The 27,210-nt window shown below is 37.8% G+C and overlaps 2 protein-coding genes across 15 annotated transcripts in view; both read left to right on the forward strand.

Annotated features, from left to right (window-relative positions):
- The first annotated feature begins 1,342 nt into the window (after positions 1-1,342).
- On the forward strand, positions 1,343-16,302 carry LOC125271566 (NACHT, LRR and PYD domains-containing protein 3-like). Its single transcript, XM_048195643.1, has 7 exons — positions 1,343-1,564; positions 4,548-4,748; positions 10,120-11,979; positions 12,111-12,284; positions 12,375-12,545; positions 13,238-13,284; positions 13,646-16,302. The coding sequence occupies exons 2-7, from the start codon at positions 4,606-4,608 to the stop codon at positions 14,173-14,175; spliced, it is 2,925 nt and encodes a 974-aa protein (XP_048051600.1). The 5' UTR covers positions 1,343-1,564; positions 4,548-4,605; the 3' UTR covers positions 14,176-16,302.
- A 1,020-nt stretch (positions 16,303-17,322) lies between these two features.
- Positions 17,323-27,210, forward strand: part of LOC125271564 (NACHT, LRR and PYD domains-containing protein 3-like) — a 130,099-nt gene continuing 120,211 nt past the window's right edge. For 3 of the 14 annotated variants that reach the window (XM_048195628.1, XM_048195627.1, XM_048195640.1), the window contains exons 1-9: positions 17,323-17,468; positions 17,552-17,674; positions 18,693-18,821; positions 19,450-19,563; positions 20,116-20,229; positions 23,007-23,120; positions 23,306-25,192; positions 25,392-25,565; positions 25,642-25,815. In XM_048195628.1, coding sequence (XP_048051585.1) covers positions 18,754-18,821; positions 19,450-19,563; positions 20,116-20,229; positions 23,007-23,120; positions 23,306-25,192; positions 25,392-25,565; positions 25,642-25,815 — 2,645 coding nt within the window. In that variant the 5' untranslated portion in view covers positions 17,323-17,468; positions 17,552-17,674; positions 18,693-18,753. The remainder of the gene's footprint in view (positions 17,469-17,551; positions 17,675-18,692; positions 18,822-19,449; positions 19,564-20,115; positions 20,230-23,006; positions 23,121-23,305; positions 25,193-25,391; positions 25,566-25,641; positions 25,816-27,210) is intronic. The other 11 variants (XM_048195620.1, XM_048195624.1, XM_048195625.1 and 8 more) reach the window with 6 other exon arrangements.

The following is a 27,210-nucleotide window of genomic DNA, read 5'->3' on the forward strand; positions in this document are numbered from 1 at the left end:
ATTGCGATATATGATGTACAGTATGTATAGGGTATCAGTGCATTTACTGGGTTTTCATAATAAAAGAAATCATGATATGCAAAATGCACTTCAGCCTTTGAGCTAAACATTGAACATATTTCTTTATACTTAAGTCTAAGTTCAAAATAAAACTCTATTAACCACTCCACTGTTAATGTACACAGCTCTCTGAACCACTGCCATGGGGAAATTAAACAGGAAGTGTTTGTCCGAGCTCACAACAGGTTTTTCCAGCACATGCAAATGTCTTTGCGAGAGAATGCAAAAGTTTGTGAGAGGGTGCAAAAGGATTTGCGAGGGAACACAAAAGCTTGAAAAAAAAAATTGTTCTCCTATCCCAAATTTTTCCACCATTTGGGTGCTCTGTAGATTGGGACATCCACAAATAAAAAATTCACACAGTAATCTAATGACAGCTTATGACATGACAACAGTCACAAAAGTATTTTCGTCTTCTGTGCTAAAATGTGTAATGTCAAAAAAACTGATAAATAAGAGGAATATATATATATTGTTGAGGAGCACTTTTTCACACAGGGCCATGTGAGTTTGGATTTTGTTTTCCCTTCATAATAAAAACCTTCATTTAAAAATTGCATGTTGTGTTTACTTGTGTTATCTTTGATTCATATTTAAATTCATATTTCATATTTAAATTAGTTTGATGATCTGAAACATTAAAGTGTGACAAACATGCAAAAAAAGGGGGCAAGCACTTTTTCACAACACTATATATTTGCAATATATTTTTGCACATGCAGTACCATATCTGATCACATACATCTATATGGTATAAAGTGTAGCCTATTACTGAATATAAAATTTCATTATGATATATAAGTAAATATACTGCCACAATTTTTAATATATGAAAACAGCAATTTCTTATGTATTATTCAATATATAGTAATATAGTAACACAATATATTATGTAATATAAATTACCATAAGTTCATGAAACCTATATAACAGGTCTATATAATGTGTATAAATGTATTATTAATTATATATATATATATATATATATATATATATATATATATATATATATATATATATATATATATATATATATATAGTCATACATGAAGCTGAACTAGGCTAAGTGATAAATGTCTGTTATTTTACGATGTGTCTTTCCTTATTTAAACATAATCATGATAGTTCCGTGTTTCTTTAATGTAAAATTCTTGCAGTAGACGATTGTGGTACTGCGCAGGTACTGACAGGTGGTGAAATTCCGCTCTCCACTTCTGATGATGGTGATGGTGTGCTCTATCCCATCGATGTACCCTTACCCTATGCCTTTTGCAGTGCCCTTGGAGATTTAACTGAACACGTACGCTTCCTTCGGATTGGCATCTCACTTAAGATGGCGGAATACCCTGTGAAGTTCACTTCGCACTGACGGTCGAATGGAACACACCCCAAGTCACCGCGTAGGTGACCAGAAAACAAAAGTAAAAGAAAACACGGAAGAGACGCCAGTCCGGAGGTATAAAACAAAACACACCCAGCGTATTTAACTCCGGAACATGCTGTGGTAAGTTCACAAGTTATTCTTTATCACAATGCAGGCTATAATAGAAATACGACTGTTAATGCGGTATTCGTAATGCCCAGTGATAGATTCCGTGTGTTTTGGGTGATCAGTAGCTGCTCAACTCATCAGTCACTACTGAAGGTGCCACACTATGGTGACATGTTACTAAGCAGAGCAGCTTGTGCAAATGGCTTCTAAGATGCCATTCCACTTAATGAATTATTGTGCACATATTGGACTTCTTTACACCTGTATAATTGCATGTTATTTGAATTTGAAATAAGCAATAAACCTACAATAAACCTGGCTTTCATGTGTGTAGCAACACTTGAACATGACTACTCATAATTAGGCTACTGTACGGCTTTAGAAGTAGGAAGTAGAATTTCAGGTAATACATGAAGACAGCATGAAGGCTAGAATGAGACTGTCTAGTGAGTCTGCATGGCGAACAAATAGAGGTTTCTGCACTACAGTGTTGGTGCAAAAATACTATTTAAAATTTTTGGAAAAATACTTTAGAATAAAAATCTTAATATTATGGGTCTTTCTGTTAATACAGTGCAGTGAATAAATATCCTGTGGTCTCCTAGTACACTCTCAAAAAGGATGTGTTAATTAATAACACATTTTTTGTGTTATGGCTATTTTAACACATTTTTGTGTCAATTTAAGTTGATCATGTGCAGAGAGAGAGAGAGAGAGAGAAAGAGAGAAACAACACTGTGTCCAACACAACATGTGTTAAACTATCATCCAATCACATTGCTGCTGCGTCACTCCACAAACCGTTAAGCAAGTTTGTGCCTCTTTCTTCATCGATGGACTTGTGTTCATTTTGACACATTCATTGTGTAATGATTTGAACACATTAAATGTGTCAGGAAGGTGATCTGCTGTTAACAAGCAGAATCAAAGGAGAAATTCACAATTTTAAGTTACCATCATGGGGATGAGTGTTTGCTTTAGTTGGGCTCTTGACCCTTGACTTTTTAATATTAGATTTTGCTTGGGCTGTTGTAACTGAGTTATAACAGCCAGACAAGCAAAGAGAAAAGATGATCAGGTGGTGTTTGTTATGTTTTCAAATAATCATTATTTGTCTTGAACTCATTTAGAGCCCAATCTCTGAGCTAGATTTACATTATTGATTATAGCAGAAGATCAGCTTTTTCTACATAATTCAAAGATATTTCGTAAAAAGTTGTTCTGATCAAAAAAACAAACCTCGCTTTTAGGCACACACAGACATCAAGAATCAGCCTGTGAATCTCAACAGTGGTGACAGGCAACATATTCTGATTTTAGAAACATTAGAAAAGACGCTACTAAAAAGTCACATAAAGCAGAGAAAGAAAAAAAAATTAGTGAGAATAAAGGAAATTACTAAGACAATTAAGCTCATAATTTATTCATGCAGCAATGCATGATGGGAGCCATAGATGAATTTTAATTGGTGGCTCCCAGAATGCACTGCAACATACTTTATTATTCTCACCACTGTTGAGATTCACAGGCTGATTCTTGATGTCTGTGTCTCTAAATGAAAGAGCTTTTTTTTTTCAAATCAGAACTTTTGGGAAATCCTTTTGATTATATTGATAAAGCTGATTTTCTGCTGTAGAATCACAGTGCTGCTGTAATCAATAATGTAAATCTAACTCAGAGATTGGGCTCTAAATGAGTTCAGTGACTCAGGTCAAATAATGATTATGTGAAAACATAACCAACACCACCTGATCGTCTTTTCTGTTTGCTTGACTAGCTGTTACAACAGCCCAAACAAAATCTAATATTTCAAAAGTCAAGGTTCAAGAGCCCAACTAAAGCAAACACTCATCTCCACGATGGTGGCTTAAAAATTGTGATTTTCTCCTTTGATTCTGCTTGTTAACAGCAGATCACCTTCCTGACACATTTACTGTGTTAAAATCATTGACTCAGTGAATGTGTCAGAATTAACACAACAAGCGTCGTCCCTAAACTCACCCACTGATGTGTAAGAATTGAACACATTTTGAGTCAGTTTTAACACATCCTTTCTAAGAGTGTGTATTGCATTCATTTTAACTAGTCAAAAATAGCACATCTATGACACAAATTGTGTGATTTATGACACATTAGTGTGTTAAATATTTTAACACATTGCCTGTGTTAAGAAGAATAACACACTGGTTGAGTTAAAAAAAGTAACACAACATGTGTTGTCCTTAACTAGACACACGGATGTGTTAAGAAATAACACAGGTTGTGTTGTTTTTAACACAACCTGTGTTATATCTTAACACACCCGTGTGTTAAGTCATCCGCCAATGAAGAAAGAGGCACAAACTTGCTTAACGGCTTGTGGAGTGACATAGCAGCAATGTGATTGGATGATAGTTAACACATGTTGTGTTGGACACAGTGTTGTTTCTCTCTCTCTCACACACACATTAGTGTGTTAAATATTTTATGCCTGTATTAAGAAAAAATAACACACTGGTTGAGTTAAAATTAAGACAAAATGTGTTGTCCTTAACTAGACACACGGGTGTGTTAAAATATAACACAGGTTGTGTTGTTTTTAACACATCTGTTTTAAGAGTGTAGTTCGTATAATCTAAGTTTAGCATTATGTTATTGATTTACAATAAAACAAAACATAATTCCCTTATCTAAGAACACTTTTTTTTTTGTATTGCAAATCATAATGATGCCTTCATCTTTGAAAACATTTTTTTTTTTTTTTTTTTGTCTTGCATCTCATGATAAACTCAGGCGAGCTCAGTGCTGATCAATTTTCCACTAATTCTTTTTTTGTGAATTAGAATCTGTACAAAGGATTGAAGGATACACTTCAAAACAGACTTAATGATGGACACAAAATTAAAGCTTTCTTCGAAAGATTTTAAAGAGCAATGGAGTTTAAAACATACTGTTTTACTCCATGAATCTGAGAGATTGTTGTTACTGTACGTTTGTTTTTATTGTCCTTTTGAAGGTAATTAGCAGATAAATGCCTTGAATCAGGAAAAAGAGCTGGGGAACACACATCCAAAATGCATCACTGTGAGGAGATAGAGGAGGACAGGAAGGAGAAAGAAGAGTATGATGCAGGATCCAGCTGTGTGTCAATGAAGAGTGACCAGTCCATGCGCAACCCCATTATTTTCAGTGATGGAGACGTGACATCTGACCCCAGGTACAGTAAGATACCCATGTATGCATTTGGCAGATGCTTTCAAATTAATTTACAGTGCATTCAAGCTACCTGGAGCAACATGTTGGGTTGTTTTCTAAATCACACCCTATACCCTCATTCACTATTCCCTACATTAGTTCACTAATATAGTCCACTTGACAGAGTGAATGAAAAAAAGTGAGGGAATTCAGACACTGATGAACACCTGATAAACAGAATCACTGAAGGACAGAGAAACAAGACCAGAAAAAAGAGAAGAGACGAACAGAAACACAAGAACTACAACTGACTTCAGCCACCATCATGGTGACCAGTGTCTGCTTTAGTTGGGCTCTTGACTCTTTTGCATTAGTTTTCTCTGGCTGCTGAAACTGAGTGTTTATAAAACACATTTGATATGGATGGAAAAAGCCAACATGAAGTTGATCAGGTGTTTTGTTTGTTGTGAAAACAACAAAACATTGGTCAATAAAAACTTTCTGTGAGTGAGTGTGCAGTCAAACCTCATGTATATTTACTTTTTTACTGCCACAATTGTTTAGAATGATCTGCTGATTTTTGATATCTGTGTGTCTAAATAATGATGCAGCTTTCACTTTTACTTTACGTGCATGGTGTTTTAAAAAAAATAAAAATAAACTGATTGTTGTTGGAAGTCTTGCTGTGGCTTCACAGTGCTGAAAATGTAACATTTTAGTCTGTTAATAATGTAACACAAGGGAATAAACACAGTATGAGTTTAATGAGTCAAGAGACTATGTTATGTTTAAATCTTCATCAACACATAACTATCAGCATCTTTTTTTCCACATTTGTTTCTGCTATGACAAATGTGGCTTGCAAAAATAGTTTAGACAGCCAGAGAAAAACAAAAACAAAAACTGATGTATAAAAAGGCAAGGGTCAAGATCTCAACTAAAGCAAACGCTGATCTCATCGATGGTGACATCTAACCAAACATTTTAGAAAAAAACATCAATATCTAAATTTCTGTTAATTCTCAATAAGATCTTCTGTAAAAATAAAGTTCAACTGGTCAGTAATAAGTGCAATAATGTGTAACGACTGGAATATTTTTTTTTCCAATCTTGTTCCTCTTTTCAGTGGTTCTGCTTGTTAACAGCAGGTGTTCATCATTAATGCTCAATCATCACTTAAATATTAACTTAATTATCTCACTGCAACAGCGTCAATGTTACTTTTACTCTGTAGTGTGGACACTAGAGGATGTTCCTGTGGGGTTGAAAGGGTTAAAGGTGTAAGAAAAGACACACCCACAAAATGTATTTTAACAGTAACAAACTGTTAGTTAAAAAAAAAAACTGTTAGTGGCAACACTGTTGCCAGTAGTTTATGGCAAAATTGAGTTTTGTGGGTCACTATTGTGCTGAAGAGTAGAGCCTGTGCTTAAGTTCAGGAGAAGATCAAGAGAAAATGATGATATGCTGCATGTTGTTTTATTTAACAGATGGTGGTTGTGTAGTTGCTGATGCAGTGAAAAACTCTTTATTTAAAATGTTTTGAATCTAAGAGTGATATACGTGTACCATTAGTAGTATGCAAGTGTTTTTGTGTGCAGAGACTCAAACTCTCTCTTGAGAGACTCACACAACACTGTGCTGTATTTTTTTTTAAATTATAAACCCAATAAATATCTTGCCAGTTTCCTTTAAATACCCAGAACAAATAAATATTTAAATCGAATTTCTAGAATTTTGGTTGGGTAGGATCCCATTACCCAAGGCTCACACTTGTTTTGGGGCAGCAAATTTTTCTCACAAGAGGCATTGAGGCAGACACACCCCTCAAAGAAAGAGCAAAATCCTCATAAGTTTTAAACCTTTGTTATAATGTAAATTACTACTGTGAGATATAGAACCATTTTACTAATCACACTCATTGTTTTTTTTCATCCAAATCATGGATCAGTGTTCCCAGATTCAAATGAATATGGTCCATATGATCTTCCTGTCTGAGTGTAGGGAGTTAGAACCCACCACCGCATCAGCTGTAAAAGATATTTAAACAACAACTAAAATTTTTGTCCTAATGATGTTATTCCCAGTCATTTTTTTCAAGCAAATCTCTGACTGTCTATTACCCAGCTTATTGTTTTTAATTAACAAGTGCCTGACTAAGATCACATGCCCTCTAGATTTTAAGCATGCCGTTGTGACCACTTTTAAAAATACCTAACTTAGCTCCAGGGTACCTATTTTCTATTTTACATAATCTTGCAACATTTATTATCATTCATAAACACAAGGCTAAAGTTGAGACTTTCCAATCAGGTTCCAATCTGCAGTGCAGAGTACCAAGACAGCTTTGGTACTAAACATTATCTTGGTAACAATTTAGCATAGGGAACACTATTAACTACTACTTCTCCCTTAATAAAATCCCAATTTACTGCTTATTAATAGTTAGTAATGTAGTTAAGTTTAGGTATTGAGTAGGATTAAGAATTTAGAATAAGGTCATGCAGAATAAGGCATTAATATGTGCTTAATAAGTACTAATAAATACCCAATATTCTAATAATATGCATGCCAATTAGCAACTAGTTAAAAGACATTAAAATAAAGTGTCTTTCTGACCTTAGTATTCAATATTGATGATATAAGCCTTGTTTCCACCAAAATTACCCATAACATTGTTCCAGGAACTGTTGCTATCTGCTTTTCCATAGCAGTCTAAAGATTAGTCTGGTGACATTGGACTGCATGCGACTTTACATGTTCCGCTGGATTTCATTGTTCGCATTTAAGCTTAATAAAGCCTGAACCTTATCGTCGGTCCTTCTGTCATATTTTTAACCTGCAATGTTGATTCGAATAGCAAACAACACTTACTGCACACATCGTAACCAACTTTTAAAAATGGTGGTTGAAATAAAATGCTGCTTGGAGTCAACCAATCAGCATATTCAGTGCTTCCAGTGAAAAAGTACTACCTTGCAAGCAGGGACGTAATGTTACATATCCTCATGTTTCCGTTTTCCCCTGTGACTTTCCCCATTCTGTTCATTAGTTCATTTGATTCACCTGTGTCTCATTATCTCATCACCTTGTTAAGTTCCCTTTGTTTGCTTCCTGTATTTAATCCCTGTGTTCACCCTCATTCCTTGTCCGTTCTCGTCTGTGTAAGGTTGTGTTTATTCTACGTGTTATTATTAAAGCCTTTATTCTTCAACTCTCCTTCGTTTTGCCTGGTGTTAGCTACCAACTGTGACAGAAGAACGGACCAATACCGATATGGACTTACCGGCTGTCCAACTGCTTTACCTCGACCAGGAGCAGCAGTCCCTCGAGACCCACACCCAAAGGTTTTTAGATCTGGTGTGCCGTACCAACATCCCAGACGAAACGCTGAGTGTTTTTTCTATATGAGCCTCAGCACGACGTCAAGAGCTCGTCTGCCTGGTGTGGGTCCTCGGGGGAATTTCGAGTATGTGGAGTGGGTGCTGGTGAACTGTGACTCTCCATTCACTATCGCCATCGCTGAAGAAGTCACCAGCCCCACTCCCCATCCAGAGTTCAGCCTGCCTTCACCCAGCGACACAGTCGACAAGCCAGAGCCCACCGCAGATGGAGGTAATCAGCCTGCCGCGAGAAATGAGCCGGAGCTGACAAGCGGGACCGAGTTTCACTTCACCTCAGAACTGGAGTCCTGAGGACAGATGTCTGACCAGGTGTGTGAGCCGGCAACAACGTGCGCCAACGTGGGAGTCCCCGTGGAGTTCGAGGGGATGGAGTGGAGCCCCACCCACATTCCCACCACAGAGGGTGAGCAAGCGCTGGACTATTTACTTTCTTTTTATGAGGACTGTAGTGAAGAGGAGGATCCCCTGTGTCTCCTACCCCCGCTGGTCCCATCCAGCCTAGAACTGTCCGTCTTCCCGCTGGTCCCGTCCAGCCTAGAACTGTCCGTCTCCCCGCTGGTTCCGTCCAGCCCTGCGTCTCCTTTGGTCCCTCCCAGCCTCCCTCTCCCGCCTCCTCTCCAGCCACCATCAAGTTCCTCTGCCCAGTCGCCGCTGCATCACGCTGGCACCTCAGTGTCTCCTCCACCAGCCCTCTGTGGTGTGGATCCACCTCGGGCCAGCCGTTCTACAGCGCCGTCTGGATCCCTGGGCCCCTTAGCTCCGCCTCCTGCCTCCGATCCAGTCTCTCCACCTCGGCCCGTCGTCCAGACTCCTCTGCCATGGCTCCTCCCCCCCTCGGCTCCGCCTGGGACCATCGGCCATTCGGCTACACCGGGCTCCCTCGAACCTCCGGCTACACCTTGGTCAGACGTCGCCACGCCTTTGCCACGGACTTACGAGTCGTCTGCTGCACGACGCCTCTCCACCCCTACAGCTCCATCTGGCTCCGCCCTCCCTCCGGTTCCACCTCGGTCCTCTGTTGCTCCGGTTCCACCTCAGACCTCTGGCACCCCGGCTCCTCCTCAAGGCATCGTTGCCACGCCTCCCTCGTGGTGTTGTGCCTGGTCGTCGGCCATCCATCTGCGCTCTGGGCTCCTTCTCCATCGGCTTCGTCTCCATCAGTCCTACCCACGGTTTTGTCGAGGAATATTACACCATGGCTCATCCGTCCTTCGACTCCACCGTGGATCATCATCCTGGGTGGACTCTGGAGTCTCCATCTACTCTGCCTGCTCCTGGTCCCCCCCTGGCTCCACCCTCTATGCCCCCTTGGACTATATTTTCTGTTCCATGGACTCTTTTCTTTTGTGTCTTTATTTTACTTCGCCCTCCTCCAGAACCCCCTCCCTCCCTCCCTCCTCTGTTGGACTCTTACGGCGCGAGGACGCACCTATCCAGGAGGGGGCGAACTGTTACAGATCCTCATGTTTCCGTTTTCCCCTGTGACCTAGTTTCCCCATTCTGTTCATTAGTTCATTTGATTCACCTGTGTCTCATTATCTCATCACCTTGTTAAGTTCCCTTTGTTTGCTTCCTGTATTTAATCCCTGTGTTCACCCTCATTCCTTGTCCGTTCTCGTCTGTGTAAGGTTGTGTTTATTCTACGTGTTATTATTAAAGCCTGTATTCTTCAACTCTCCTTCGTTTTGCCTGGTGTTAGCTACCAACTGTGCGACGTAACTTAATTTAGACCCTGGTTCCTGCGGTCGAAACACACCAAGTACCACCCCAAAGTCCCTAGTTCCTAGGGAAAGTTCTTGTGGTGGAAACAGGGCTATAATATCCTCATCTCAAACCTTGAACATTTGGTAAGATTAAAATTGGCACTCTTTTAAGATTAGAAAATTTAGGTTGAAAGTATATGTAATATATTTAGATTATAATGCTGTGTGATCTTTTTCATGCAAAAATTTTGTTGATGTACATGTGTCTTTTGTATGTTGTGATCAGATCTGTGCCATCCACTTCATCCCACTCTCAGATCCATATCAGGCAGGACAAAACTGAAGCAGTCCTGCAGTCACACACACTGGAGACTGAAGACTTGCAGAGAGTCAAAGACCAGCACAAAACCAGCATGAAGAACAAGTATGAGAGATTATTTGAGGGAACCAAACTCCAAGAGAATGAAACCCTCCTGAGCAGGATCTACACACAGCTCTACATCATAGAGGGAGAGAGAGAAGGAGTGAATGAAGAACATGAGGTTTTACAGATGGAGAAAACAGCCAGAACACCACACTCACAAGATACTCCAGTCGACTGCAATGACATCTTTAAAGCCTCATCTGAACCAGGATGTGAGGAGAAAGACCAAATCAAGACTGTTCTTACTAAAGGCATCGCTGGAATTGGAAAAACTGTCTCTGTGCAGAAGTTCATTCTGGACTGGGCCGAGGGAAAAGCCAATCAGGATGTAGATTTCATGTTTGTGCTTCCATTTCGAGAGCTGAACTTGATCAGAGATCATCAGTACAGTCTTCACAGACTTCTGCTGGACTTTCATCCTGAACTTCAAGATCTGGACTCAAAGATTTATGAGGAGTGTAAAGTTGTGTTCATCTTTGATGGTCTGGATGAAAGCAGAATACCATTGATGTTTTCAGATACTCAGAAAGTTTCTGATGTGACTGAGAGTTCGTCAGTGGGTGTGTTGATGTCAAACCTCATGAAAGGAGAGTTGATTCCCTCTGCTCTCATCTGGATCACCTCCAGACCAGCAGCAGTCAATCAGATCTCCAAATACATGAACCGTCTGACAGAAATTCAGGGATTCAATGAGCCTCAGAAGGAGGAATATTTCAGGAAGAGAATCAGTGATGAGCATCAAGCCAGCAGAATCATCTCACACATCAGAAGAGCAAGAAGCCTCCACATCATGTGCCACATACCCGTCTTCTGCTGGATCTCATCCACTGTGCTTCAGAAGCTCCTGAAAGAAGATCTGAGTGCAGAAATCCCTCAAACTCTGACTGAAATGTACATCCACTTCCTGCTGATTCAGATCAACATGAGGAATCAGAAGTATGAAGAAAGAGATTCAGAGAAACTCCTGCAGTCCAACAGAGAAGTGATTGTGAAACTTGCTGAAGTGGCTTTCAAACAGCTGATGAAGGGCAATGTGATGTTCTATGAGGATGACCTGAGAGAGAGTGGCATAGATGTCACTGATGCCTCAGTGCATTCTGGGATTTGCACTGAGATCTTTAAGGAGGAATCTGTGATTAATCAGAGGAAAATATACAGTTTCATTCATTTGAGCGTTCAGGAGTTTTTCGCTGCTTTCTATGTGTTTTACTATTATGTTATAAAAAATTTTGACATATTACAGTTTTGTGATGTGATGTATAATCTGCATAGGGATGCAACAGATAAAGCTCTTGAAAGTGAAAATGGACACCTGGATCTGTTTCTGCGGTTCCTGCTGGGCATCTCACTGGAGTCCAATCAGAGACTCTTGCAGGATCTACTGTCACGCACAGAGAACAGCTCAGAGAGCATCAGGAGAACCACACAGTACATTAAAGAGAAGATCAAAGATGGACATGGAGTCTCCACTGAAAGATCCATCAATCTGTTCCTCTGTCTGCTGGAAGTGAAAGATCAGACTCTGTCCAGAGACATTCAAGAGTTTGTGAAATCAGACAAACTCTCAGAGAAGAAACTCTCTCCTGCTCACTGCTCGACAATCACCTATGTGCTTCAGATGTCAGAGGAGGTGCTGGATGAGCTGGATCTCAAGAAATACAACACATCAGATGAGGGTAGAAGAAGACTGATACCAGCTGTGATCAACTGCACAAAAGCCCTGTGAGTGTTAAATCATGTCTTAATGGCTTAAATTATGACTTGGGCATTTAATTTGAATGTCGTTTTCAAAAAAAAAAAAAAAGATATGGCAATACAGGTATGGCAATTTACTGTGTTTTACTCTCTTTCAGTCTTGCTGGCTGTAATCTCACTGGTCAGTCATGTGAAATTGTGTCATTAGCTGTTCAATCCCCACACTCTGTCCTGAAAGAGCTGGATCTGAGTAACAATGACCTGCAGGATTCAGGAGTGAAGTTGATTTCTGATGGTCTGAAGAGTGCAAAATGTCAGCTGGAGATACTGAGGTATTTAAGAATATATAAGGCATAATGTACGGTTAGCCAGCCATAGTGTTGATGTGTGTCTGTAGATTATCTGACTGTGTGTTTCTGTAGGTTGTCTGGCTGTATGGTGACAGAGGAAGGCTGTGGTTATCTGTTTTCAGCTCTGAGTTCAAACCCCTCACACCTGAGAGAGCTGGATCTGAGCTACAATCACCCAGGACGATCAGGAGTCCAGCTGCTCAATCACAAACGAAATCCAAACTGCTCACTGCAGATACTCAAGTATGTTTAGCAGTAATGACTAAAATATCTGTATGTGATTAAGGTCACCTAAGAGGGATCTTTTGTTAAGAAATTGCTAGTGAATTTTTTGTTTTTATGGTATCATTACTTTTTTAACCGGCTTTATCCGTAAATGTCTCATAAGAAAAAACTTTGAACAGTCAAATTTTGAGGGGGTAAAACTAAAGGACTAATACAAATTAAATTGTAGAAAAAAAACAAATTACTACAACCCATATATTTTTAAAGTCCTACTAGGATTCAAGAGAGTTTAGTTTGTATAGTGGAAAGTCAGTGTATGTATTGAGGCAATTTATTGTTTTTTGAGACTAAATGCTGTCTTTTGCCTGAATGATTGGCCAGTGTTGTAATAATATGTATAGTCTCCAAACGATTGCATTTGTAGGTCGATTTTTTTTTTTTTTTTTTGTATCAGTTTGTCAATAGGTTTTATGCTAAAACTCTTAGCTCTTTTTAAGGGACGTGATGCACTCTTTGTATGTGCATTGACCAGTGTTTATAAAACTAAATTTTATTAAAAGCCTAAATTAAATTTGTTTGTCATAATGTGGATTAAAACAGATTAAAACAGATCCGATTAAAAGCCACAAAACTCACAATTTTATTTGCAATTATAACAATCTTCCCACATATCATATAATGTGTGTGTGTGTGTGTGTGTGTGTGTATAGTTTGGACCATGGAGGAGATATCAGGATCAGACCAGGATTGCAAAAATGTAAGTCCTGTCTTTCTCTCTTTCTTTCGTTCTCTCTCTCTCTCTCTAAACACACACACACATACTGGTATACCTATCATTATGAGAACATTCCAAATGGATAATGATTTCTACCAACTGTATATTCTACCAATCATTGAAAGAAAAATACATACATACATACATATATACATACATAGGTGTGATTTATAAGCTGTTTTCCTCATAGGGGCCAAAAATGTCCCAACAAAAATTACAGTTATTACTAGTTATTAGGGTTTACCAGGTATACACACACACACACACACACACACACACACACACACACACCTGTGCATATTTAACAATGTCAGTGATGTTCTCCTCTCTCTTCTTGATTCAGATGCCTGTGATCTCACACTGGATCCAAACACAGCACACACTCAACTCATCCTGTCTGAAGAGAACAGAAAAACGACATTTGTGAAGGAGCATCAGCCGTATCCTGAGCATCCAGAGAGATTCGAGAGCCAGGAGCAGGTTTTGTGTCGAGAGAGTCTGTCTGGACGCTGTTACTGGGAGGTTAAATGGAGTGGATCGGGTCATGTCGCAGTGGCATATAAAGGAATCAGCAGGAAAAGTGGGATTGACTGTTGGTTTGGACTCAATGAACAGTCCTGGAGTATGTACTGTTCTGATATGAATTACACTGTCTGGTACAATAATAAGAGCACTGATGTATCTGGCCCTTCAGCCCGTTCTAGTAGAATAGGCATCTTTCTGGACGTGTCGGCCGGCACTCTGTCCTTCTACAGCGTCTCTGACACACACACACTCACACACATTTACACATTCAACACCACATTCACTGAACCCCTCTATGCTGGATTTGGGGTTTATCCTGATTCTTCAGTGTCTCTGTGTCAGATTTAACATTCTCCTGTGAGGAAATACATTTCCACCTCAGAGAAAAACAAAACATAAATGTTATTGAGATTTCAAATCTTTCCACTGCAACTGTTTCACAATTGTGACATCAATTAATAGTCACAAGTGCAAATAATAAAGTTTCAGTTATGAGCTATAGTCACATTGTAATGTATGAGATCGCTTTTTGAAAATAAGTCACATTGTAATATAAATTTGCAGTGTAAAAAGTAGTTGCAGATTTGAGATTTAAAGTCACATTGTATGATATAAAGTCACAATTACCAGAAATAAATTCCCAAATTATGAAATACAAAGTCACAGTTGCAAAAAAACAAATGAATCAAATTCTGCATTTCACAGGGATATTGATCATTGGCAATTAAAAATAGAGCACTAGACTCTGGCTGTGTTTCACTCTATTGAAGACAGTGGTGTTCAGCACATCAACAAGGTTCCCCTTCAATGAGCTATAGAGGGCAACTTCCACAGGTGCAAATAAGAGATGTGATTGGTCAGATGTTCTGTCATATTGCTAATGTAACTGATATAGAAATTATATTGTTAAATATATTGAGTAGAATTAATACAAAGTCATGTTCATGTCTGCTACCTGGTATAGCTGTCTATGTGTGAATGTTTCCCTTTAACCCCTCATGGGTATTTTCAGAGTTTATTTTCTGAGTTACACAAATAAAATGACTTTTAACTCCAAAACCATAGCAAGAAGAGTCAAAATTTTGGTTTCGTTTTAAATTATTAAATAAAATAAATAAATAAATAAATAATAAAATATATATAATAAATTTGGACATTCTCATGCAAAACTGCAAAAAAGGGAAAATTTCATCATCACACGCATGTGTCGTGCTGCTAACGTGCAGCGGCGGCCGATAATGAGCCGACCTCCAGAGGTAATCCTGAAAGTGGTTCATTTTTCTGTCTATGGATGAGGCATATACCTCTCGGATTTCATCAAAAATATCTTAATTTGTGTTCTGAAGATGAACGAAGGTCTTTTTTGGGTGAACTAACCCTTTAACTCATGTTTATAATGTGATTTTTATTAACTGTTATTAGTTTTTGTAATTTTACTATTTGAGTTATATTTTTTATCTTTTATCTAAATGTGGGTGATCATATTGTATGTTTGTTTTTGCGTTGGGGACCCTTTTGCACCATGATTGCATGGGATAGACAGGACATTTAAGGCACTCACAAAATCCTGTTGCCCTGTGTTTAAGTGACCAATGCCACTCAATATCTACACAATGCAACGAAGTTGTAGTTTCTTCTAACTGGTTTCGTGAACTCCAGCTACATCCGTCAAACTTGCCATGATCCACTGGTTACACTAAATGAATGAATTACTGAACCCTTCACAATATAATGTGAAGGCTCACACAGTCATGATGAACTATCACAAAATAATGCTTCTTACTCTCTCTGTTAGACAGGAGAGATTATGTTGATCCATTTGAAGTAATTGAGCTTTTATATTTTATTTATTAAATATAAATTATAATTTATTTATTTATCAAAGGGGGAAATAATGTTTATGGAAATAAGGTTAATGTTTCATTACTTCTTCATTAGTTGTTTTGCTATCCTGATTTTTGTCACTCCTTCTCTGAATGGTTTGAATGCAGGTCACAGGTATCAGGTATCAAATGTTGTTATTGTGTGTTTCAGTGGAGACTTCAGTTCATCAAAGGTGATGGTCTGTAGAAACACTCTGGCTCTTCATGTGATCTTATAAAAGCTACTGTAGATGTCCTCACTGTTTCAGAGGATCCACAGACTCACTTTCATCCTGCTGGATTGTCAGCAATTGTTAAGTCAATGTGTTTCTCCCTGATCATTTACATTTAATCATTTAACATGATCAATGGATTGGTTTTGTCAAAACATTTGGTCAGTCAATATAAAAATGTGCTTCATGTGGGAAGAGCTAAATGAACCTCCAGGTTTTATTCTACTAAACAACTGATAACATGACTGAATCAAGCTGACTTTAGTAGATTGCAGTAGTGGAAGTAACAGGTGAAAATGTCTCTTTACTGTAACATCTGCACAGTGTAACACTGGGTTACTGGTTTTCTTCAATAAATCTTTGCACATTGTGAATCACAATGACTGTGTGTCACGTTACATCTGTGAAGTTCAGCTTGAGACTGAGAGATTCAGACACTAAACACTGAGATTATGCAGTGATTAGTGTGTGTTTAAAGCATGTATCTGTGTACAGGCGTCACACTCTCACACTGTCTGCTCTCCTCCATTTCATGTCTTTCTGATTTCTCAGTCTGTTTTCTTTCTTCATCTTCATTGGTTCCTCTCTCATGTCCTGAATGGATGTGTTGTTGGAGTCTCTGCTGCTGGACGGGGGTCTCTGTGAGTCTGTGTGTCAACTCAAACTAATTTAATTCTTTTTTTGCCATGTTTTACCCCAGACAAATGGGGAGGGGGAAAAACACATTTTGAATGATGATAACTGATCCATTTCTGAAAGCTCTGATGATATTAAATGGATTCTCTGTATGTGTCATGATGATACTGTGCAGTAATTGAGGACATCAGAACACATGCTGATCAAGAAAAGGGATGTGGGGAAAAATATCTTAGGCCAAATTTTAATGTTGGCTTGATAAAAATAATGATTTTTAATCAAGGTCATGCTTTAGCTATTATTTAACTTATTAAACCACATGATTTTTTTCCTTGTGTTTTGTTCCTTTTGTTTTATTTTCATTCATACTGTCTGTGTGTGTTCAGTCAGCACAACTGCTATGGTAATTTGATGCTCTGCGCCACTAGAGGGAGCGCGATTTTATTTATTTATTTTTTTTACACTCTGACGTGGACAAATCACACTGCAAAAAATGCAAAATAATCTTAATCCAAACTGAAAACAAGATTATATATCTTATTTTTGGTTTAAAATAATATTATTTTGCTAACCCCACTGGCAGATTATTTTGCTTGTTTTAAGGAAAAACTCACTTAATTTTTACTTATTTTTCCTAAAAACAAGAAAATAATTTTTACTTGTCAAGAAAATGCTTCTTGATCTAAGAATTTTTAGATATTTGGACTAGGAACAAGACAAAGAACAGCATTTTTTGAGAGATAACGCTCTCAAAAACACCCCTCTGTTTATGGCCTCGCCCACTGATCTGGAAACTCATATCTCTGTGCTGCAGAGACATGTACATGGGATTTAAAACGAAAGTGAAAGAAGAAAATAAGATACTACGCCATACGGAAGCCATTTTGTTTAAACGGTTGCATGTTTTGTGGTAAGTTCATTTATTCTTCATGTAAACTATCAGTCATATAAAGCGAGCTGCTATTTAGGTTTGTGTTTCTTATGTTTCGACAGTTTAACTGTCCACACGAACACGGGTATTTCCAACACTGCAGTTTTCATGTGGGTTTGCCATTCGCAGTATCCGGAAACCAAACTCCTGCCAGGGTGAAGATTTTCAGAAACAATTTTAACGAGGTTAAAATTGTTTTATTTTTCAAGATTTTCCTGTTAATATGCATTCAGTACTTTTCTACAATTGTTTAAACCAGTGATTCTAAAAATACATTAAAAAGGGTCTGTAAGGAGGTGATAGAGGAGGTCACTCATTTTCAACACAACGCGGTTACACATGCATATCTCCTTTGTTTACGTGAGGCGAGTCTGCAATGAAGGACGGAGCCAAAATGAAGGAGGGACAACTGCTAGTTGATTCATCATTTGTGACTCGCCCTTACAAAAATAACTAGGCTAATAGTGGTACTTTCGACACAGTACAAACTAAAGCCTCGTTTGGCAGTGCTGAATTCTTCACTTCACATCGTACACATTATAGGCTACCATAATAGTGCTAAAATACTAAAACGGCTGTAAATTGTTGCAAACTACATATATTTTAGTGTGTATATTGTATTGTTTCTAGCTCCTGTAACAAATATTAAACGCTGAATAAAGAGTGATGAATAGCTACATAAACATAATAAAATTATATCTGAACGTTAGGAACTGTTTTAAAATTATGAAATTTATGTTTGAAAGTAAAGATTACCGACAAATATTGGAGAAGTCACATTATAGAGTGTAAATGAGATCATCACACAATCAGACCAGAAACATAGAAAAGCTGCAGTTCTGCTGTTCACTTTGAAAAATGCCAGTTACTAAGACAACAGTTTCATTTGCTTAGCAATTACAATCTAGTTCTGTTTTCAGTGCAGTTGTGCTGTATTGAATTTAACTGTATTGAACCAGCTAGTTGTATTGCACTGAACTTTTAAGCTGTAATATCCTAATTGAACAACAATGACATATTGTAGTTATATTATAGAAGGTAATTAGATTGCAAAGCCTTGCAGTTACAGTGGATTAAGAGTATTTTAATGTACTGCAGTAAACACAAACAGTAGGGTAAAGCATCTTATTTGCTGTACCGATTATGTTGAACAGAATAAAATTTACTGTATCCTTTTTTTATATCTGTATTTCCACATAAAAGGTCTGAAATCAATCTCTCAACACTCTTTGATAAATTAAAGTAGAAGGACAGGCCCTCTAAAATGAGTTCTCCATCTGCTGGATCAAGCGGCAATGCATCCGGTGATGAAACCGAGACGTCTCATTCCAGGTGACACATCAGCCATTTTTGCATTTGGCATGTTTTTAATCCACAGTGACTTTACATTGCATTACAATATTCTGCAGTTGGTGAGTGTTGCTTTGATACATTCACAGAGAGGCACAGAATGACTTCCCTGAACCTTAACTTTCACTGTTCCTCATTGTTGACTGAATCCTGTTATTAAAACTATACATTAAAGGCCTGTTCACAATACAGATGATAACTGTATTGATAAAAAATGTTCTACTTTGATGAGAATAGTGAAGTCCACACCACAAATATAACAATAACAACACAGAGGAAAGATGTCACTGGAATCACTTTCAGAAAAAGATTTTTGTCCAGCTGATGAACAATAAAATTAGGCTTAATCCAAGGCTTGTGAAGAGATAAATTTTATATGATGAACAGATTTAGTTTTGTCTTTAGGAAGACCCTTAATGAATCTTTAAAGTTTTGGTGGCATGGACTTCGAATGGGGGCATATCAATTACTTAGGTTTCGTTAAAAATATCTTATTTTTGGTTTCAAAGGTGAATAAAAGTCTTACATGTTTGGAATGACAGACTATTTATTTTTGGGTGAACAAACCAGTTTAAGTACTGTCTAAAATGCTGTTTTGTTTTTTTGTCAGAATCAGCAGGAGGAAGAGACAGAAATCAGAGTCTCCAGAACCCAGCGCTGTGTCTCACAGATCCATGGAACAACCCGTTAGATTCAGTGATGAACCAGTGTCTTCTGATCCTCTGTTAGTATAAACATTTACTTTCTAATTCACTGTAGTGCATCTCAGATGAATCATGATTTAAAGGGATATTTCACCTTAAAAATGAAAATATTCCCATGATTTACTCACCCTCAAATCATCCTAGGTTTATATGACTTCTATTATCTTCTTTCAGACGAACAATATCTGATATACATTTAAAAATATCCTTAGTCCTCCAAGGTTTATAATGGTTGTGAATGGCTGCCCAAAATTTGAAGACAAAAAAACTGCATGCAAAATGTTGGCAGCCATTCACAACCATTGTGAATATCTGATCTGTTGAAAGAAAGTATTGTTGGTGAATATAATCTATTTGTAACAAATCTTTAGGAAGACCCTTTTAGATCTTCAAAGTTTTGGTGGTGTGGAATTTGAATGGAGACACACAAAATACTCAGGTTTCATTAAAACTATCTTGATTTGTTTTTCAAAGATGAATGAAAGTCCTATATGTTTGGAATGACAGAATAATCATTTTTGAACTAACCAGTTTAAGTACTGTCTATAATACTGTTTTGTTTTTTTTGTCAGAATCAGCAAGAGGAAGAGACAGAGATCAGAGTCTCCAGAACCCAGTGCTGTGTCTTACAGATCCATGGAACAACCCGTTAGATTCAGTGATGAACCAGTGTCTTCTGATCCTCTGTTAGTATAAACATTTACTTTCTAATTCACTGTTGTTCATCTCAGATGAATCATGATTTAAAGGGATAGCTCACTCAAAAATGAAAATTATCCCATGATTTACTCACCCTCAATGACTATCTTCTTTCAGACGAACACAATCTGAGATATATTTAAATATGTTTATTTTATTTTGAGATATATTTAGACAAAAAAAATGCATCCATCCATAAAAAAATTAATCCATATGACTCCAAGGCCTTGAGAAGGCCTTTAATAAAGGACTTCTGAAGTGAATTGATGCATTTGTGTAAGGCAAATATCCTTATTTAAAACTTTATAAAGTAATATAATGAGCATCTGGCGCGACAGCTATAAGCATTCGACGTACATCCAAAAAGCATTAACTTCCGTGACGTAGTACACAATGCCATGACCTACTACACTAGACCATGACGTACTACGCTCTGTCCTACTCTATAACGCGTTGTACTTCATGTCATTGTGCCTTTATTAACCCCCTGGAGTCATATGGATTAATTTTTTTTTTTTTTATGGATGGATGCAGTTTTTTTGTCTTCAAATTTTGGGCAGCCATTCACAACCATTATAAACCTTGGAGGACTAAGGATATTTTTAAATATATCTCAGATTGTGTTCGTCTGAAAGAAGATAGTCATACACACCTAGGATGGCTTGAGGGTGAGTAAATCATGGGATAATTTTCAATTTTGAGTGAGCTATCCCTTTAACAAACTAAATGAAATCCTAGATAGCAAGCAACAATTGAAACAATGTTAAATTGACGTTAACGTATCAACGTTAGTTGCATTGAATCAATATCATGTTTGCACCCACAATTAATGTTGAAAATTTGAAATTTCGACAAAAGATCAATGGTAATGGCACTGAATCAATGTTACAATGTGATGTTGATTCAACATAATACTTGCACTCTCAGAAAATGAAACGCAACTACTACTGACTTAAAGCTACACAGCCTGAAATCAACTGAAGATAAAAGAAGACAATCAATCTCTCAAGATCTCAGCAGAGGATGATTAAACAACTCCACAAACAGCATTACCAGCTTCACTTATTACTAACCAGACTGACTTTATTTCTGTCACAAGTCTACAGAAGCTCTTATTGAGAATTAACAGAGGTTTAGATGTTGATGTTTTATTGAAGATTTATAGAAAATGTCAAATGTTTAGTTGGGCAGTTTGACAAGTTTGTGGTCTTTGTTTACTGTTTACCAAAACACAAAATGTGTTGCAAAGAAAGCCAGAAACAAAGATCATCAGGTGATATAGTTTTCATCATCATAACGTAGAATAATTTACTAAATGTTTCCCTAACCAAAAGTGGTTATTTGTTATTAATAGATTATATTCACCATCAATACTTTCTTTCAACAAATCAGACATTCTGAATTTTGAATTTTAAAATAGATCATGGGGAAAAAATATATTTAGGCACACACACATGCACACACACATCAAGAATCAGCATATAAATCTCAACAATGGTGACATGATTCATGCCGCAATGCATGCTGGGAGTCATGAGTTTTGTACTTTGTTGGCTCCCAGCGTGCATTACGGCACGGAGCATGTCGCCATAGTTGAGATTCATATGCTCATTCTTGATGTCTGTGTGTCTAAATATCTTTTTTATTAGGGATGCACCGATACTGATACTAGTATGGGTATCGGGCCGATACCAAGCTCATGTACTTGTACTCGTAAAAGTCCCCAATATCAAAGACCAATGCCTCACGTGACATAACTGACAGAATTTTCAGTGCACAGAGACACTGACAGCAGCAAAAACAATGTCAGCATCAGAGGTATGGAAATACTTATTTCTTGTGTTTTTGAGAAATACACAGACCAGAAGCCTCTCTCTCTCGCACGCACTCTCTCTTTCTTGCGCGCGATCCCAGTTCTCTCAGACATCGTGCGAACAGTTCTCCTCGTGCCTGAATGGTCAAATGCACACAAAGTTGTCAAAATGTCCATCGTGTGGATTATCTCACGTAAATACAGTCGATTATAGCTTAAGTGGATGCAAACATTTGAGTGAAAACAGGATATGTGTCAGTATTCATGGATTCGGTCTTAAAGGAACCGTAGACTATATTTGTCATTAATGTTAATAAAACAACAAAAGATGTTAAATAAATGAATACATGGTAAATAAACATACTGTTTCTGAAAAAACAAGATTATTTCATTTGTATCTCTATAGTATTTGTTGTGTTGTTTGTAATTTGTTGGTAAATTTCTTTTTATATAATAACAATTATATATAGGCTATTGGTAATTATGCCCTTTGAAGGTTATTGGACATAATAATAACTTTTTTTTATTAGAGTAATAATAAAGAAGCTGTTCTACATTCATTAATCTCACTGTGTTGTGCTTGGAAAACTGCAGCATCACCAAAAAGAGAGAGAGAAAGAGAGAGAAAAAGAAATTAATAAATGTATAGGCATCGGTATCGGCGAGTACTAGAAAAAAGTATTGGTACTCGTACTCGGTCCTTAAAAAATGGTATCGGTGCATTTTTTACCATAATGTATTTTAAAATTCAAAATTCTGAATATTTGATCTGTTGAAAGAAAGTATTGTTGGTGAATATAATCTACACAAAATACTCAGGTTTCATTAAAACTATCTTGATTTGTGTTTCAAAGATGAATGCCAGTCATATATGTTTGGAATGACAGAATGAATCATTTTTGAACTAATCAGTTTAAGTACTGTCTAAAATGCTGTTTTGTCTTTTGTCAGAATCAGCAGGAGGAAGAGACAGATATCAGAGTCTCCAGAACCCAGCGCTGTGTCTCACAGATCCATGGAACAACCCGTTAGATTCAGTAATGAACCAGTGTCTTCTGATCCTCTGTTAGTATAAACATTTACTTGCTAGTTTACTGTAGTGCATCTCAGATTAATAATTATTTAATAAAGTAAATGAAATGGCACTTGAACTTGAAGAAGGGTGCCAAACTTATTTCTAATAACCAGTATATTTCTGATGGTCGTCAGATGTCCTTGTATCACTGTCGTTGTCATCTTTTCATTTTCAGCAGGAGGGAGACACATGAGCTGAGATCTGTGCCATCCTCTACACCCCACTATCAGACTCACATCAGGCAAAACAAAACTGAGGCAGTCCTGCAGACACACACACTGGAAACTGGAGACCTGCAGAGAGTCAAAGACCAGCACAAAACCAGCATGAAGAACAAGTATGAGAGATTATTTGAGGGAAACAAACTCCAAGAGAATGAAACCCTCCTGAACAGGATCTACACACAGCTCTACATCATAGAGGGAGAGAGAAAAGGAGTGAATGAAGAACATGAGATTTTACAGATGGAGAAAACAGCCAGAACACCACACTCACAAGACACTCCTATTGACTGCAATGACATCTTTAAAGCATCACCTGAACTAGGATGTGAGGAGAAAGACCAAATCAAGACTGTTCTTACTAAAGGCATCGCTGGAATTGGAAAAAGCGTCTCTGTGCAGAAGTTCATTTTAGACTGGGCTGAGGGAAAAGCCAATCAGGATGTAGATTTCATGTTTGTGCTTCCATTTCGAGAGATGAACTTGATCCAAGATCAACAGTACAGTCTTCACAGACTTCTGCTGGACTTTCATCCTGAACTTCAAGATCTGGATTTAAAGATTTATGAGGAATGTAAAGTTGTGTTCATCTTGGATGGTCTGGATGAAAGCAGAATCAAACCGATGTTTTCAGAAGCTCCGAAAGTTTCTGATGTGACTGAGACTTCATCAGTGGGTGTGTTGATGTCAAACCTCATGAAAGGAGAGCTACTTCCCTCTGCTCTCATCTGGATCACCTCCAGACCAGCAGCAGCCAATCAGATCCCATCTGAATACATCAACCGTCTGACAGAAATTCAGGGGTTCAATGAGCCTCAGAAGGAGGAATATTTCAGGAAGAGAATCAGTGATAAGCATCAAGCCAGCAGAATCATCTCACACATCAGAAGAGCAAGAAGCCTCCGCATCATGTGCCACATACCCGTCTTCTGCTGGATCTCATCCACTGTGCTTCAGAAGCTCCTGAAAGAAGATCTGAGTGCAGAAATCCCTCAAACTCTGACTGAAATGTACATCCACTTCCTGCTGATTCAGATCAACATGAGGAATCAGAAGTATGAAGAGAGAGATCCAGAGAAACTCCTGCAGTCCAACAGAGAAGTGATTGTGAAACTTGCTGAAGTGGCTTTCAAACAGCTGATGAAGGGCAATGTGATGTTCTATGAGGAGGACCTGAGAGAGAGCGGCATAGACATCACTGATGCCTCAGTGTATTCTGGGATTTGCACTGAGATCTTTAAAGAGGAATCTGTGATTCATCAGAGGAAAATCTACAGCTTCATTCATCTGAGCATTCAGGAGTTTCTTGCTGCTCTCTATGTGTTTCACTTTCATGTAAATACAACTATGGAGGAACTGAAAAATTTTGCTTCTGTACAAAATCTGCTTAAAGGAGCAGTAGATAAAGCTCTTGAGAGTGAGAATGGACACCTGGATCTGTTCCTGCGGTTCCTGATGGGCATCTCACTGGAGTCCAATCAGAGACTCTTACAGGATCTACTGACACACACAGAGAACAGCTCAGAGAGCATCAGGAGAACCACACAGTACATTAAAGAAAAGATCAAAGATGGACATGGAGTCTCCACTGAAAGATCCATCAATCTTTTCCTCTGTCTGCTGGAAGTGAAAGATCAGACTCTGTCCAGAGAGATTCAGGAGTTTGTGAAATCAGACAAACGCTCAGAGAAGAAACTCTCTCCTGCTCACTGCTCAGCAATCACCTACATGCTTCAGATGTCAGAGGAGGTGCTGGATGAGCTGGACCTCAAGAAATACAACACATCAGATGAGGGTAGAAGAAGACTGATACCAGCCGTGATCAACTGCAGGAAAGCCCTGTGAGTTTTTAATCATGTCGTACAGTGAATATTATTTTCTGAAGGGAATTACAGTTCCTGTTGGTGTACTAACTGATACATCTTAAGTATTCTTTTTTTTATTAGATTTTCATTATAGTAAAAGACAGTGATATTATTGAAATACATATTGAAGAATGAAGTTAAGAATTTAATTCTCATATGTTTTACTCTCTTTCAGTCTTGCTGACTGTAATCTCAGTGATCGACATTGTGAAATTGTGTCATCAGCTCTACAATCCTCAAACTCTGTCCTGAGAGAGCTGGACCTGAGTAACAATGACCTGCAGGATTCAGGAGTGAAGCTGCTCTCTGATGGACTGAAGAATCTAAACTGTCAGCTGGAGATACTGAGGTAAGACTGTGAGATCACTCAATGCATCTAACATGACGAAAATCTGTTTTTGCTTATTTGTTTTATCCATCTTTAGGTTATCAGGCTGTATGGTGACAGAGGAAGGCTGTGGTTATGTGTCTTCAGCTCTGAGTTCAAACCCCTCACACCTAAGAGAGCTGGATCTGAGCTACAATCACCCAGGACGATCAGGAGTCCAGCTGCTCAATGACAAATTGAAGCATCCAAACTGCTCACTGCATATACTCAAGTATGTGGGGCAGTAGCATGGTTTTACTCAAGATCACTAACACTGCTAATCAGAGGTGTACAGTAATGAAGTACAAATATTTTGAAACTGTTTTCAAAATATTAAGAATATTTTTCAAAAATTGCTTTTTCAATATCTACTTTACTCGAATACAAATGTTTTGTTAACTTTTACTTCTCTATATTTTAAAGAGAAAATTTATACTTTTACTCTGATACATTTCTCCAGACTCTGTTGTAAATTTGCCACTGCAAAGTGCAAAAAATAACAGCAAGAAAAGGTTTGCTTATCAGTCATAACGATATCCAGTTTATGAATGAATCTTTTAACGCGTTTTTTTGTTTTTTGTTTTGATTTTTGTATGTTCGAGTTTATGCTCAAGGTAAAAACAGGACATTAGAAACATGACCACAGACTGAAATTGATTTTGATATTTAATTTGTCTGATTTAATATGACCAGAAAGTTTTTAGCCTTAGTGCTGACTGACGGACTAAATGGTTTCTACACCAGCTTTAAGTTGTCAATACACCCTTCATACATAAATGTAGTTGGGTCTTTTGTGTCACATTTTGTGAATTGCTGGAATACATGGAGCCAGTAGGAATGCTGGATCATGGACTGTTAGGTTCTGATTAGGTAATGGACAAGTAAAACCCCCTGATTACTGGTCAGAGCACAAATAATGAGGAGACAGGTAATCAGCTTGATCATTTAGAACCCAGTGCATTGATCTGCATCTTAAAGGGTAATTCACCCAAAAATGAAAATTATGTCATTAACTACTCACCCTCATGTTGTTCCAAACCCATATGACTTTCGTTCATCTTCGGAACACAAATGAAGATCTTTTTGTTGAAATCTGAGAGCTTTCTGTCCCTCCATTGAAAGCTACATGACTGAAACTTTTAAACTTCAATAAGTTCATAAAGACATTATAAGACTAATCCATATGAAATGAGTGGTTTAGTCCACATTTTTCTGAAGAAAAACGATCACTTTCTATGATCAACAGATTGAATTTCAAAGTTTCAGTTGTGTAGCTGTCTATGCTACACAACATTTTCTTGGTGTGGTTTTCATCACGCATGCACAAATTTGCTCTCCATTCTGCTCTCATTGTTTGCGCGTCTAAAACCTTTGCTTGCGAGTTGAAAAGTGACCAAACTTCTTGTGCCTAGATATTATGTCGCCCAGTGGAATAAAGCTCTACTTTAATTCAAAACTTTTCAACACGCAACCAAACAATGTCAGGAGAACGGAGAGCAAATTTGCATGATGAACTAAGAAAAACAAAGATTTACTCACACTGCAAAGAAAAAAAATTCATTTATTTTTGTAATTCAAACAGTTCTAAGAAGACTTTTTATTTGCAATATTTTATTTTTTAATTACA

This window comes from Megalobrama amblycephala, linkage group LG7, assembly GCF_018812025.1.
Source record: "Megalobrama amblycephala isolate DHTTF-2021 linkage group LG7, ASM1881202v1, whole genome shotgun sequence".
Taxonomy (NCBI): domain Eukaryota; kingdom Metazoa; phylum Chordata; class Actinopteri; order Cypriniformes; family Xenocyprididae; genus Megalobrama; species Megalobrama amblycephala.